This window comes from Camelina sativa, chromosome 2 (assembly GCF_030686135.1).
Source record: "Camelina sativa cultivar CO46 ecotype springtype chromosome 2, ASM3068613v1".
NCBI classification, from domain to species: Eukaryota; Viridiplantae; Streptophyta; class Magnoliopsida; order Brassicales; family Brassicaceae; genus Camelina; species Camelina sativa.
Window position 1 is genome coordinate 20,595,141 of NC_141881.1, and position 16,366 is coordinate 20,611,506.

A 16,366-nucleotide genomic window follows, 5' to 3' on the forward strand; every position below is an offset into this window, starting at 1 on the left:
CGTTGTTAAAAAAGTTACCGAAAGAGAAAGACGCCACTCGCCTCGTTGATACCGAAAATATCAAACGCTGAAATTGTTGCAACTACCTCCACAAAGTCCTCTCAAACAATGGAAAGTCCTTGGTTTCATGATATACGGTGGTGCATGCAGAAATGTTTAAAAGAGTTAATTTAGCCACTTATATCACCAAAATGCATTTATTTTTTCAATCAATTATCTTGAGTTAGGTGATTTTTTGGGAGTTGATTTCCGAAAATATGCGAGTGAGCCCAAAATACGATGAAAGATCATATGGTGATTTGTAGAGTAGGTAGGATTGTAACTTACATTGGACAAAGATAGATTCACAAACCCATAGAGGACGTGAGGACCACTAAAAGGTCGCAAATGTGGTGTTACATTTGGTATCATAACCAAACCCAAATGATCTGTTAGTAGGGAGAATTGTAACAATTCGGTCTCAAGATATATGGTGGTGATTGCGGAAATGTTTAAAAGAATTGATTTAACCACCTATGTCATTAAAGTGCACTTATCCTTTCAGTCAACCGTCTTAAGAAAACTTCACAATTAGGCGTGCTTATGCTAGAACAATTTTAAAATGTCTGATCTTCTGGGAAGTGATTGTTGGAATCGTGTGAGTGAGGAGAAAATATGAGGAAATATCATGTGGTGATTTGTAGGGTTGGTAAAACAAGTTTTTAAAGCTTCCTTGATGTAATATATAGACTGTCAGATAAGAATGGGCTTACGGGCCTAGAGATGACATGGGCCCACTAAGAAATGGCGGTCATGGTGTTACAGAGATTACTTCTAAAAACGTTCAATATCACCACAAAGACAACATAGCATCTCGCTTCACCACAAAGTTTGATATCCCAAAGGCATTTGATAGCACTCAATGGTCTTTCACCATCTATCTCCTTAAATTAGTTCGGGGCCATATAGTCTCATACATGACGTTCAAGTTTGTTTTTCACGGCTTCTTTTTCTGTCACAGTATATGGGTAGCTTGAGTGTTCCTTTTCCCAGCAATAGATGGTTTCAGTAATGATGTGCATTAGGAAGACACGACTACTGTCATCATATGAACCCAAGCTTGCATATCATTGTTCATCCAAAATTTGGTCAGCAGTGATAGATATAAACTTTGTTTTCAAGCTCTCCTTAAAAAGAAAACGGATTCTTAACATCCATGCTGCACAACCAAAAATGGTTAGTGGCAAGAGAAAGGACATGTACAATATAGAGTTTGGCAACAAATCCATTTCTCTAGTTTATGTTCTCCAATGCTTTGATACCATGTAGAAAAGTATAAATGTAACTAAAGACAATGAGAGAATTAGACACTTAGTGAACAGCCATACAAATATATAGATAAAAAAAGATAGTTGCATGAAGGATAGAAGAGTCCATCATACATAGAAGAGAGAAAACCATATTAATGATGTATATTCTAATACCAAATAGATTCAGCTCCCTTCTACAAGCAGGCAATCACGTCCATCACTACCTACTTTGTCACCGATTTTCAAATCGGCTAACATAGATCTTTTCTTCAAACTCTAAATTTCATTCTTTATACTATGCTCTAATTTCAGTCCAAATATTGCCCTTGTCATTGCATTGTAGACAACTTTTGTGAAGTATAAGATTTCACATTCTAAAAAGAAAAATACGAAAGTGCCAAAAATGAGACATGACTAAGGATTTGAATTTTATATTGGTGTTATGATCAAACCAAAAACATCATATTGTAAGTATATCAGAGTTCGTAAACCCAAATAGCCCTGAGCAAAATACCCGGACCCGAAACCTGAACCTCGAACCCGATCCAAAAAAACCGAACCGAACCCGTATCTGAAAGAAGAAAAAACCCGAATGGATTTATGATTTTTGAAATTCGGATATCCGAACCCGATCGGGTTTTACCTGAAATCCGATCAAAATCTGATCAAAATTAGCTGAGAGTTGTTTTGCATAACCCCTATCCCTACGATCTCTCACTATAACGAATAAATTTGTTTGGCTTTGTTGCTTTTACCTCTCACCACCGGTTCGTTTTCCAGTTACAAGATCTATAAACACTATTCTTCAAGCTGGAAAACCTAAATTGCTACTCATCTCCTCCGTCTGAAACTTCACGGAGACATTCACAGGTGATTATTTTTGTTGTATCTTGTATCAATTTATGTGGGTTTTTGGATTTGTTTGTTCGGTTGATCGATTTGCAAATCATGTGTTCTGCAAATCATGTTCTGCAAATGTTATGTGTTCTATCGCTATTATCAATCATGTGTTCTGCAAATTATCTTGTATCTAATTTGGTTTCTTTATCTAAATAAAAATAGATATGTGTTCTTCCCATTTCTGTTCTAATCACATGTTCTTCACTTGTTTCCTCAATGTTGTTCCTTCTTCCCATTTGAATCCGAACTGTGTTATGCACTCAGAATTGGTTTTAGCTTCATGATTTATTTGAAATTCTATGTGTTTTTGTCTTGTATTGTTGAGTAAAGCATGATTGGGTTCTGTTTTAGTTTAGCTTCATGTCTTGTATTATTTTAGTTTGATCATTTGATTGGGTTCTGTTTTAGTTTAGCTTCATGTTTTGTATTGATTTAGTTTGATCATTTGATTGGGTTCTGTTTTAGTTTAGCTTCATGTTTCATGTGTGATCGATGGGTTTTGTTTTTGTGATCGATGGGTTTTGTTTGTGTTTGAGCTTCAATGTCTTGTTTTGTTTTAGTTTGATCATTTGATTGGGTTCTGTTTTAGTTTAGCTTCATGTCTTGTATTGTTTTAGTTTGATCATTTGATTGGGTTCTGTTTTAGTTTAGCTTCATGTTTCATGTGTGATCGAGGGGTTTTGTTTTTGTGATCGATGGGTTTTGTTTGTGTGATCAATGGTGGTCTTGTTTGTGTGATCGATGGTGGTTTTTGATGTGTGATCGATGGTGGTCTTGTTTGTGTGAGCATTTTTTTTTGTGTGATCAATGATCGATGGTGACATGGTGTTTTCTTTCACTAACTTATTATTATTTTTTTTACAATTAGCAGATGGATTCATCATCTCCACAACATGATCGAGATAATGATGCAGATGGATTTGAGTTTGATGACCAAGGAGAAGGGTTTCAGACTCCAGAAGCAAATCAATGGGGAAAAAGAAAACAGAATCATAAAGATGGAGATGAACAACCAAAAACTCTGAGGCAAATCACTCCAAGGTCAGGTGTATGGGTTCATTTCACAAGGCTACCAAATAACCGCAATATATGTACCTGCCACTATTGCAAGAGAGAATACAAGTGTCTATCAAATTCAGGGACTAAAAATTTGTGGAATCATCTTGAAGTCTGTAAGGAGCACAAGGCGTGGCTAGAAGGAAAAGATCCAAAGTTGACTCAACAGGTCATTAATAAGGATGGAAATCTGCAAAATGCTAAAGTTCCATAGAGTGTTTTCAGAGAAGCATCCAATGAGATGCTTGTGATAGGGGAGTTGCCATTATCTTTCATTGAATGTATGGCTTGGAGACACTTCTGTAGCAAGGTATAGTGTTCTTTTTTTTTCTGTCCTTTTTTTTTTCTGGATTTTATTGTAATGATACTAATATGTTTCTATATGTTCATGGATGCAGATGAATCTATATAAACCACACTCCAGAAGGACAGCCACAAGGGACATTGTTGAGATGTTTATCCAGAGAAAATCGACAATGAGAAAGTGGTTCATTGCTAACAAACAAAGAGTCTCACTCACAACAGATATATGGGTTAGTGATGTCACAGGTAATGTCATTTACCCTTCTTTTTACTCACTAATGGCTGGTTTTTGAGTTCACTTATCTATTCTAATCTTATCTTAAAATCGATTGCTAATCACAGGTGCAAGTTATATGGTCATAACAGCACATTACATTGATCAGTATTAGCGACTAAAGAAGCTTATAATAGGATTCAAGTATGTGATAGACCACAAAGGGAAGACAATTGCAGCTACTCTTCTTGATTGTTTAGCTGATTGGGGTATAGAGAAGGTCTTCTCTATTACAGTGGACAATGCAACGGCAAATACAAATGCTTTGAGTAAGTTTGAGACTGCTTTCTCTCTCGTTTCTGATGAATCTTTAGTTTTTTTTTTACGATCGAGTCTTTAGTTATGAAAGGAGAGTTTATGCATGTGAGATGTGCTGCTCATATCATTTATTTGATAGTGAGAGACGGGTTGACTGAAGTTTCTGAGAATGTACTTGCAATCAGGAATGCTATCTCTTATTTTAGATCCCACACAAATAGGCAAAACGGATTTGACCAGAAGATAGATTCTGTTAGGATGACAAGGAGTAGTTTGCCTTTGGATGTTAAGACTAGGTGGAATTCGACTTATTTGATGTTGCAGAGGGAAATTAAGTACAAGGTAGCATTTGATAAGATGGAGACAGAAGACAAGCTATACAATGATCATTTCTTGGAGACTGATAATGGAAAAAGAGAGTTGGACCTCCTAGCTTCAATAACTGGCGTGCGGTTGAAAGGTTAGACAAGTTTTTGGAGATTTTTTACAACTCAACATTGATTGTCTCGGCTTATACTAGACTGAATTCTCATAAGTGTTATGGGGAGATTGTCAACATATCAACCAATCTTGACATGATGTGTTCTAGTTATGATTCTGAGTTGAAGAAAAAGGCTGAGGAAATGTATAAGAAGTTTGATAAGTATTGGGATGGGATTAGTAATATCAATCTGATGTTGATAATAGCGACAATATTTGATCCTAGTAAGAAGCTGCATTTTGCTAAGATTTGTTTTGCCGAGTTGTATGGTGAAGAGACTCCAACATATAAAGAGATGTATGACAAGGTTTACAATCTTCTGGTTGATATGTTCAAGGAGTATAGTGATCGGTATGCTAAATCTCAGCATTCTCAGCCTTCTCAGTCATCTCAGTCATCTCAGTCTCAGCCTTTTCATTCATCTCAGCCAGATGTGAGTGAAGCAGATAGTGTTCCTTGTCTTTCACAATTGATAAAAGGTACAAAGCAGCGTTAAATGAGATTGGCGTTCAAGTAACAAAAGATGAGTTGACTACATACCTGAAAGAGGCTGTTGAGAATCCAGATGTGATGATGGAGACTGAGTATGATTTTCTATCTTGGTGGAAAGTCAATTGTGGTAAGTACCCTATTCTATCACAAATGGCTCGTGATGTCTTTGCTATGCAAGTGTCATCCATAGCATCTGAAAGTGCTTTTAGCACAAGTTGTAGGATAATAGAACCATGTAGAAGTTGCCTAACTCCCTATATGGTTGAGGTTTTGATGTGTACTGAGCAGTGGATGAAACAAGACATTGCAATTGAATTAAAAGTTCTTACCAATGCTCAAATTCTGGCAGAAGTAGAATATGAAGATCGACTTGAAAAAGGTTTGTATCACTAGATCTTGTTATTTTTTGTTTTTGCCTCTCTTATAGTTTATGTTAGCTCATCCATTTTTTTTGTTTTCAGAGTTCTGCATTGAAGATTAAGGTCTCCACTACTTGAAGCTGCAAGGTGTTTTGTTGTTTTGGTTTTACAATCGGTGACAGTTCTACAAGAACTATCGGATAGTACTTGGTTTTTTAATTTTGGTTTACTTTGTTGTCTCTCTCGTTTAGTACTTGGTTTATTAAGACATGGATTTGTTTCTTTAACAATCTTGTTATGTGGTTGTTTGAACGAGATTATGGTTTGAATTTTGAACATTGGTCTCTTTCTGTTTATGGTTATTGATCGGTTTATTGAATGAAATTGAGTTTGGTTTACTTAATTTCGGATTGAAATCAGATACCCGATCTGATCCGAACCCGATGGGTGTTTATTCGAAATCCGACCCGAATATTAGAAATACCCGAATGGGTCTAGGACCCCTTAATCCGAATACCCGACCCGAACCCGATCGGGTCACCCGAATGCCCAGGGCTAAACCCAAATCCAAAATGGAAAGCTTATGAATAGTTAGAAGACAAAAATAGAGGATGCATAATCATCATAATTTATAAAACCAGAAATTATGTAGAGATTATATGAACAAAACAATATCATTAATATAAGCAAGCATGCAAGCACAAGCAAAAACAAATCATGTGTTTATTTATAGCCGTAAACAAAGAAACAAACAAGTTGTGTATGGTTGCAAAGCAACGAATTATATGGGTCGAGAAAAAGATGTTGCACTCACATAGGCACATAAACTAAGAGTATATGGTCTTCTTAGTCTTAGTTTCATTCTCGGAAATAACCTAGACTAGAAGAAGGCTATATATAACCAAATTTGTGCCGGACAAAGATCATCAGAAAACCTAATCACCAACTACAAGACTAAAATGCAAACACTTATTTAAAAACATGTAAACACTAGAAATACTTGGTAGGAGTAGAATGAAGCCAAAACATGAGACTTGATGGTCGAGCAAAGAAAGAAAGGTAAATGATCGATGGACGATGATGGATTGATGGTGCGGGAGGTGAGGGGGCATAGACTCCTAAGGCCTCATTTTGGCTGAGACAAAAACTCAGAAGTCAACGTTCGGTTTTAGTATTATATTGTTGGTCGAGGGGTAGCATCTGTGTTTTAAAAGGCATGGCCTAGGCGCACCTAGGCTCAAGGCGAGGTGAGGCTCAATGTTCATCGCCTCTAGGAAATGAGGCGAGGCTATAGTCCAAAGGCGCTCGCTCCTTGACGCCTTGACGTGAAGCTCACTCCGGAGCGTTTGTCGCGTACTGAAAAAGGTAATTATAGGTAAAAGTTGATATTTACTTGCCTTGTACTTTTCCAAAAAATATGCAGACGTGATTTGATTGCTAAAAAATGAAAACCCTATAAAAACCGTGCATATAAACTCCTACTCCTCACGCCTCCAGCCTCTTCTCACATCTCTAGCCTCTTCTAACGACTAGCTTTTTCTCCATTCTCCCTACTCTTCCTTCTTACTTCATCAACTCCTCATCATGTTTGATTCTACTAAGCCAAGAGATCCAACATGGAAATATACCACTCCTGTTTCTGGTAAACATGGTAGCTTCATGTGTATCTTCTGAAAGAAATTCACAAATAGTAGAGTTCAACGTGTAAAACAGCATATTGTTGGTGGTTATAGGAATGTTACTGCCTGCAATCTAGTTAAAGACAATGTGAGGGAAGAAGTGAAGACTTTCATGCTTAACAAGGCTGAAGTTAAAGCCACTACTCAAATGATGCCACCACAAGCCACTATATACGATGTGGAAGATGAAGATGAAGATGAAGGTCAGCCTAGTCAGCCACCTTCCAAGAAATGTAAGGGTCCAATGGATAGATATGTTCGTCCAACTCCTCATGATATTTTGAAAGGAAGAAAAGATAGAAAATAAGTTTTTAGAAAATCTGATAAGGATCTTAGGGACAAGGCATGTGCTGCTATTGCAAAGTGGTTCTATGATGCAGGGCTTCCGTTTAATGCAGTTACCTTTGATAGTTTTAGAGCAACAATTGAATTAGCTGGTCAATATGGGTCTGGCTTTAAACCACCAACTATGTATGAGCTACGGGTTCCTTTCCTGAAAAAGGAAGTAAGAGAAACAGAAAAACTGATGGTAGAGCACGAAACAGAATGAGCAACTAAAGGCTGTTCAATCATGTCTGATGGATGGCTTGATTTTGTTGTCCAAAAGGACATTATTAACTTTCTTGTTAACTCGCCAAAGGGATCAATTAGTTGATCTTTCAACAGATGCGAAAGATGCTAGTTTGTTGTTTGATAAGCTTGATCGTATGGTGGAAGAAGTTGGGGAATCTAATGTTGTCCAAGTGATAACGAACAACTCATCAAACTATGTAAAAACTGGTGAGTTTGTTACTTTATACGGTTCTATTTTTTTCTAACTTTTTTTTTGAGACTGATACTAACATTGATTTGTGTTTTGTTACTCTTGTAGGCCAATTGCTAATAGCGAAACGACCACATCTGTATTGACTTCCTTGTGCAGCATAGATCTCATGTTGGAGGATATAGGAAATCTTTCTTCGATGAAGTCTGCAATCAAGAATTGCATCTACATAAATGGCTACATCTACAATCACACTTCTCTTGTGAATATGATGAGGAAATTCACAAACCAAGCAAATCTACATAGACCAGCAGTTACTCGGTTTGCTACATCATTCATCACACTTGTGCAGTATCACAAGCAGAGGAAAAGCTTGAGGAGTTTGTAACTTCTGAAGAATGGAATGATTCCAAGTGGCCAAAGGATTTAGGAGTAATGAATGTGAAAGTTCATCATGAGTGACAGATTGTGGCACAGCGTGGTGTATGCACTCAAGTTGATAGGGCCTCTAGTTAAGGTTCTTAGGTTGGTTGACGGAGAGAAAAAATCAGCTATGGAGTACATTTACGAAGCGATGGATAGGGCTAAAGAGATCATTGCTAGGACCTTCAATGAGAAGGACGAACAGTACAAAGTTGCATTTGCAATCATTGATAAGCGATGGGATTGTCAACTCCATCATCCTTTGCACGCTGCTGGCTACTTTTTAAATTCAGAATTTCAGTATAATATAGAGTTTGGGGTGAACTGTGAAGAGGTTGTGAAAGGTCTCTACAACGTTATTGAAAAGTTGGTTCTTGAAATTGCAACTCAAGATAAGATAGACACAGAGTTGCACAGTTTAAAAGTGCTTCAGGGCTCTTTGGGATGCCCATGGCAAAAATACAAAAGAAAATAAAAGCACCAGCTGAGTGGTGGTCTTCTTATGGAGGATCTACACCAACACTTAGAGACTTTGCCATAAAATCTCTTAGTCTCACGTGTAGTGCAACTGGTTGTGAGAGAAACTGGAGCGTGTTTCAACATCTCCATACCAAGAAAAGGGCTCAAGAATGAATGACTTGGTGTTTGTTAAGTACAATCGCACTTTACAACGGAGTTACAAGCTAAAAGACACCATTGATCCGATCATCCTAGAAGATATTGATGATTGTAATGAGTGGCTGGTTGGAAGAATGGATGAAGAGTTTACTGTTGAGTATGATCTAGTGTTTGAAGATGATGATTTAACATGGGATGAGGTAAGCAGGGCATCTGGAGCTAATGAGTCTAACTATCTTACTAGAGACAAAAAAGCATCAGCACAATTCGCAAGTAGAGCTTAGAAAGGGAAGAATACAGCCTCAAGCTCCACTTCAGCTTCAAGATCATCTCAAAGGTCATCTACAACTCCACTGACTTTGATTGATGAAGATGATGAGAATGAAATTGAAGAAGATTTCATAGGAGGAGATGAGGACACTCAAGATGTTGAGTATGATGATGAGGAGAATCATGAAATAAATTTTTAGAGTTTTAAGTTTAAAACTTTGTTTGGATTAGTTTTTTTGTTTGTTTTGTTTTCAGTTCTCAGTTTAAAGTTTTGTTGGATTGGCTTTTTCTTAGTTTTGTTTTTAGTTCTCAGTTTTACTATTATTGGATTGTCTCTTTCTCTATGTTTCAAATGATCCATATTTTAGACTCACAAATTGTGGTAATATAGCTAAGAGATCAATGATTATGACTAACCGTGTGTAGGCTCGCCTCATGTAGCAAAGGCACGGAGCGTTTGGTGACTAGGCTCAAGGCGCAAACCAGACTTTTGTAGCCTCACCTCGCCTTTCGCCATTTAAAACACAGGATAGCATTGATGTGTCTTTTGTCTATCGAAGAATCTCTTTGTAGCATCGATATATATACCCTTCCAACAAATCTTAGTTTGTGGTTATACTTTGAGTTTAATGAAAACTGATAGAAGTTTATGTCTAAATATGTATTCAGAAATAGAGTCAACCATCGAAGCCCGAGCAGTTAACTTCATAAAGGCCCAAATATCTATCTATTGGAGTATAGGTCCAACCTTCCAACCGGTGTCGTGTATATAACTTACACGTACGGGTGCTTCACACTGTCTTACGAGAAAGTTAGACTGAGTATTTGCTAGTATTGAGATATTTCCTTGTCCTATATTTATAACCGTCATGTTCCTTTTGGCGACTAAGAAAGGCAAACTTATAAATTACTATTAGTTAGCCCGTGCTACGCACGGGTTTAGTCCGCATTACTTTTTGATTTTAAGTTAAAATGCAACATTTTGTGGTTTTTAAGGGTTTTGGTGTGTTTTATTTTTCGTTTTGTGTTTCTTGAGTTTCCATTTTTTTCATTTTTTTCCATTTTATAGTCTACTATGGTCTTGTTGATTTTGTGGTAGTTGTTAACATTTACACTAATGTATATATAACATTTTTATTCTTTTTATATTGTTGTTTTATTTAATTGGGGAAATGGTATTATTCATGATAATTTATTGGATTACAAAACGTAGTGAATCTTAAAGTATTTGTCTTCTACAAATGGGGCATGTAGTTTTGCGACGTAACCAAGTTGTTATACATTCATGGTGGTATTTGTGATTGCAATGTAGGATGTTTATATTTGTTTCCCCCTTTAGATCTTGGAGACATATTGAGCATTCCTCATCTTCTTCTTCTTTCAGTTGTATTTGAGAATTTTCTAACTCTCCTATTACCACTTCCACATCTAGCCTTGTTGCTGCATTTGGGTTGTTATCTTCGATTTCGAGGAAAACTTCTATCTGTTGTGTAGTTTCTGTTCCAAGTAATAAAATACCTGATTGTATAAAATCTATCAAATTATTGGTTAAAGTACCTGATGTTGCTTCATCAATATCATGGAATGTGAGGTAGAAGTTGGTGATCTCGTTGAATTGATTATTACTCGGTTGTAGAATTTGCTCATTGGTGAAGGGGATGGTGTAGGTGATGTTGTCTTCTCCTCGGTGTGGTCTTGTGAGTTTGAGATGAAGGTTGTTTCCTGGGTGTGTTTGCGTTGGAATTAGAGTATAGTACATTGCATATAGTATATAGTCCATTGGATATGTGTTTGCTATAGTGTGAGTAATACTTTTTGGCCGTTTGTAATTGTTTTCCCTGCCTGAGCTGCTACTTTTTATACTTGTTCGTTGTGCATGTCTATCATTTCCTTAACCTGATTTGCTATTTATTTCTGCTTTTATTTTGGTATTGAATTTTGTTGGTACCGTTGAGTGTTTTTTTCCAACGATTGGTTTTCTTGTAACATACTCGTACTTTAATGCCATTATTGTGTTGGTTTAATTGTTGACCTGATTCTTGGGATTTGTGTGTTATTTGTTCGATATTATTTATGCATCCAGCGTCTTAATTTGTTGTGTAATTAGGTTGCTTTTTTTTTTGGGTTTTTGAATGGGATTTGAGTTGTAAGGGGGGTTATTTTTTTTTGGTAAATGTGAGATGTCGCTTTCATTATTGTTGACTAAAAGATATTCACATAATTATTTTATTGAGTAGTAAATGTATGAAACTTGGTTTTAATAGTATAGATTGTGTATAACCTCTATATATTGCTCCAAAGTCTGTTTCTTTGTAATTTGTCATTAAGGTTTAGGCGAAAAATATGGCTAACGTTTCGGAGCTTAAACTAAGTTTTCATGCACCAGGGGTGGAGCACTGTATCTTTGATGGTGATGAGGATGGTGATGAGGTTGGTGGAGACTCTATGTTCAAGGCTTGGTTGAATTTGAATAGGGAGAACTCACTTGCGAGGACACTCACATATGGGGAGATTCCAAGTCTTTTTACTTGGAACCGAAAAAAGAAGCGGTTTTTGCCGAGGAAAAGAGGGTTTCAGAGAGGGGTGATTGGTCATGTTCCTAATAACAGAGGAGAGTTGTATTTTATGAGAATCCTTTTAGGTGTAGTGAGGGGCCCTACATGTGCTGAAGATTTGAGGAAATATGAAGGTGTTGTTTATGAAACATATAAAGAAGCCTGTTTGGCTCGTGGAATCATTGAATAATGTTTGTGTGTTGTTTTTAATTGAAGTTCATTGTTGTATGGGAATACATTAGGTTCCTTTTATATTTAATTCAATAATAATATTATGTCTTGGTCTTTTTAAAACCCCTTTTGGCATAGTTTGCACTATATATTATAAGCCAATTATTCCAATATCGGCCCTAATTATGAATTTTGTTTTGGTTTTCGTTACTGTATTTTTTATTTTACCTGTGGTGTGTGCGTTTTTGTTTTTCTCCAAATTGGTGTCTGGGTTATTTTTTAATTTGTTTTTATAGATACTGATGGTGTGTGTGTGTTATGTGTGCACGCCATAATTTCTATTCACTATTTTTGGGTTGGTCCATGCCTGATTTTGTTTTTCTCTTGGTTACCTTTATTTTTCCCACTTGTATATTTGGTTGGGTTCATAGTCTTTTAGTTTAAGTTTATTTTGTTTGGTTGGGTGCTCTTTTTTGTTTGAGTCTGTCGTCGTACTGTCCCAGGCTGCCAGGTCAGTGAAGCCTTTTTGGTTTTGTGGGTGTTTGTGTTGTCGTTGCTATTAACATACCGGTTCTAGAGCCCATGTTGTTTTAAAGGTCCATAGTTGTAGAGGCCCAGTTTTTATGTTATTCTTCACGTGTCGTCCTCCTGTTTATTAGTATTTGCGTCGGTGGTCGGTTCTTGTGTGTTTCGGGCAACTCCATCACTGTGTTAATTGAGATTTTGTTTGTTTTATATTTTTCCCTTTTTATATAAATGCATTTTGGTCCCCTGTTTGGGGTTCGAAAGCCATGTTCACGTTTAAGGTGTGTCATCACCGGCCCTCTATGGGTTTCAATTTTTAGTATATTTCTCTTTTATTTCGCCAATTGTTTCCCTTTAGTCTGTTTGTGTTGGTCATTTAGCTCTAATCGTGGGTTGTTGTGGTGTGGTGGTTTGTAATTAAGTTGATTGTTTCCCAAAAGACTTCGTTGTGCTGGTTTGTTGTGGGCAATTTTGTGGGGTGGGTAAAACTTGAAGATCTTTATTTCCTCTGCTATTTGTCTTCGAAATTGGTCTTTCGTTTCAGCAAATGTGGCATTGTTGTCTCGTATATTCCACTATTGGCTTTTTTTTTGGTTGGGTTTTAGCAAATTCTTCATATGTTGTTCGTTTCCAGCGCGTAGTTCTTGTCGGTTCCTTTGTTGGATTTGGTGTTTTTGGTTGTCATCTTTTTTTGGGAATACGACGTCGTCCTTTGATTTTTCTTTGTGTCTTGCTATGTCTCTGTTTGTGCTGTGTGCTAACTGTGCCTGGTGGTTCTTGGACTTTTGAGCAAAAAGGTTTGTTAACCCAGTTCACGGTTGCCACCGCTACGTCTGGGGAGAGACTGCCCTCTCAACCTCCACTAAAGGATACCGGAAAACACCTCCGGTGTGGTTTACACGGTAATATCTTGCCTATAGACTACAGTTACACATTTTTTAAAAATTTGTTTAGATTTGCGGGAACCATCTATTAGACCTCGGGCGAGCCTCAGACTAACTCTCTTTGTATTCTCCTCTCTCATCGTTTAGTGTTATTGGTAATCTCATATAAATTTTTCTTCAAAGGGCATTTACTTTCTGTACTACTGCATCCTCCTCCTTTTAGTGTTGTACCTGTTATCTGTGTTTATCACCAAAGGAAAACGAAACAATGGCAAATGCAGAGTATATAATGCGAAGTTTGATTATGAAAGTAATATGGGTATAAGGATACTTTGGTTGTGCCCATGTGAAAAAGGATACTTTAATGTATGGTGCCGCCTTCTATTGGTCGTCCATGTCCTATAGAGGTGATTATTTGTTAACAACATGTCTGAGTTTAGTTGTTTCAGTTTTTGTACTAATTTACGATTGATAGTTTAGTCATACCTGTGGTTCTGTTGAGTTCTAAAGGTTGTTGAAGACCTCTCTGAAAACAATATTTTTAACTGTATGTTCATCATTGTTTTCCTTCTCCACATTTAGTATCTTTAGCCCTCCCTCTGATGTGACTCTAGATAGTGCCACATACAATTGTCCGTGTGTGAATACTGGTTTTGGAAGATATAAGCCCACCTTTTTCAGACTTTGTCCTTGGCTTTTATTGATTGTCATTGCGTAGCTAAGCCGCAAGGGAAATTGTCGTCGATTTAATTTGAATGGCCATTTGGAATCTGCTGGAGAGAGTATAATACGCGGGATAACCACCTTGTTTCCTGCACGGGTCCCAGTCAGGATCTCTGCCTCTATGACTCTTTCCCCCATGTGTGTAACAATTAGTCTGGTACCATTGCAAAGACCCTCTTTCTGATTCATATTTCTCAGCAGCATAACTGGAGACCCTACTTTAATGGTAAGGTTGTGATCTGGTAATCCCGAAAATTTTAGTGTGTTCAAAAACTCCACTGGATATAGCAGTTGATCTTTGTCAGATGTGTCTCCTTCCATTTCTATTGTATCTGAACTTAAGTATTCCTTTGAATCCCCAGGAACTTGTTCAAGCATCATCATGTTCAGATCACGGACTGTGTCATTCTTTGGAGCTAATATGGCTCTTTTAGTGAGGTATTTTGGCTTCTTGTATTTGGTTGCAAAATCTGGGTACACATCAGCCGCAAGTTGGTGTAGTGAGTTTTCTCCAGATGGACCCATCAAGTTGGCTGGTATTTTGATGTTGTCTGTGTCCGCATTAGTATCTTCCATCGTTTCGATAGATGGTGCATTTCCGTCCCCAACTTGAAGTATCCACTCTGCAAATTTTTTCTCTTCATTTTTCAGTCTCATGTTTTGTGATAATGTGTAGAGAATGCAGGCATCCCAAAGATTGGAGCGATTGATTGCAGCTGACACTGTGTCTTGTCTACTTCCTCCATTTATCACAGGTAGTATTTGCCTGAAATCGCCACCTAGCAAAAGCGTCTTCCCACCAAATGGTTTATCCATTGCAGATGGATCTTCTTTAGATAAGATATCTCGCATTGTTCGATCGAAGGCCTCAAATGCCAATCTATGAGTCATGGGTGCTTCGTCCCAAATTATTAAATCAGCCCGTTTCAGCAGTTCTGCTATCATGGATCTTGGTTTTATGTCACATAATGAATGCTCCTCTAAGGTAATTGGTATTTTGAATCTTGAGTGGGCTGTTCTACCTCCGGGAAGAAGCAAAGCTGCAATGCCTGAAGATGCAACTGGAACTACAATTTTATTTTGTGATCTTAACTTTGAAATGATGGTTGTGTATAGATATGTTTTCCCCGTTCCACCATGTCCATATAAGAAGTATAGGTTTCCTTTACCAGCTTCTATTGAATCTAATACTCCGTTGTATACCATTCTCTGCTCCTCATTCAGACTGTGGTATAGTCTTTCATGTTCTATTCTCTCAGTTTCTGGGTTGTAGCTCATTTCTTCATTAATGAAAGTGTTTTTCATATCAGTCAACAACTCCATATTTGGCAAAGGCATGTCTGTATATTCCAACAGTGATCTATCATGTTGATGCATGATCTTCTCCATCTCTATCAAAGTGTAACTCTTTAGTTGATCTTCGGTGAGATTTAAATGAGGCATGTGTAAAACCTTTCGTTGATTGTACTCGATGTCTTCAGCTAGAGACTTCCAGCAATGGCTCCATAATTTTGAAGGACTACTCACGTGGCAGAAAATTATTAGTGTGACAAAGAGTTCACGCAATTGGCTAGCAGAACCCCATTGTGCTGTTTCCTCTAATGCTTCTATCCATTCTTTATCTCCATCTAGCAACCCTCTTGCACAACATGTTTCCTTGTATGTTTGATAAGTGACTCCTGCAACTGTCTTGATCTCACTAAAGCTTGTTACGCCTTTGACTTTGAACAGTAACATCCTCAAGTAGTATAGTTCACCAACTGTAGGATGTATATTCACTAACCTCCCGATGGTAAAACCTTGCTTTCTTTTCGTCCAATTTTTGGTAGTGGCATGCCATACAAATCGAGTTGCGAATTGGACATATGTCAAACTCCGTGCCTCCTCATCAGTTTTATTCATCTCCATCCACTCTGTCAACATTGTTCGCAAGCTCGTATATTTTTGCAAGCTCGTTGGTGTCGTCCAACATCTCTAGCAACCCGCAGATTATTCTTTCATCAGGTCGGGTTACTGAGTTCCCATTCGTTAGGGCTTTAATTCTATTTTGCACCTCATTGGTCGTATCAAAAATGTACAATTGTAGAAACTTGGGGGCCTCTCCATCAATCGGCAAAAGGGACCCAAGTCTGTGGTAATTTTGTCCATGAACTCTGTAGCAATATGGGCCAGGTCTTCTATTAATCGATTCATCGACTTTAGCCCCCATTGACGTAAATGCAAAAAGAGAGTTAAACGTCCTTATTTGTTGGAGGAAATTGGAATCTTTCAGAAGTTTGTCCAAATATGATGGAGTTTCTTTCATCTTCGGTAGTGATACACGCCCCGCATGACAGCAAATGG

The 16,366-nt window shown here is 37.5% G+C and overlaps 1 protein-coding gene and 3 pseudogenes across 1 annotated transcript; 3 read left to right on the forward strand and 1 right to left on the reverse strand.

Annotated features, from left to right (window-relative positions):
• The first annotated feature begins 3,060 nt into the window (after positions 1 to 3,060).
• On the forward strand, positions 3,061 to 3,841 carry LOC147948928 (uncharacterized; annotated as a pseudogene).
• A 323-nt stretch (positions 3,842 to 4,164) lies between these two features.
• On the forward strand, positions 4,165 to 5,534 carry LOC147948929 (zinc finger BED domain-containing protein RICESLEEPER 2-like; annotated as a pseudogene).
• A 948-nt stretch (positions 5,535 to 6,482) lies between these two features.
• Positions 6,483 to 9,365, forward strand: LOC147948930 (uncharacterized; annotated as a pseudogene).
• A 4,439-nt stretch (positions 9,366 to 13,804) lies between these two features.
• Positions 13,805 to 15,760, reverse strand: LOC104753057 (uncharacterized). The gene has a single exon (XM_010475337.2). It carries the CDS (start codon positions 15,758 to 15,760, stop codon positions 13,805 to 13,807), a length of 1,956 nt encoding a protein of 651 aa, XP_010473639.2.
• Positions 15,761 to 16,366: the final 606 nt, after the last annotated feature.

Coding starts and splice junctions, on each gene's coding strand:
- LOC104753057 (XM_010475337.2), bottom strand. CDS start 15,760: ATGTTACTGTTCAAAGTCAAAGGCGTAACAAGCTTTAGTGAGATCAAG.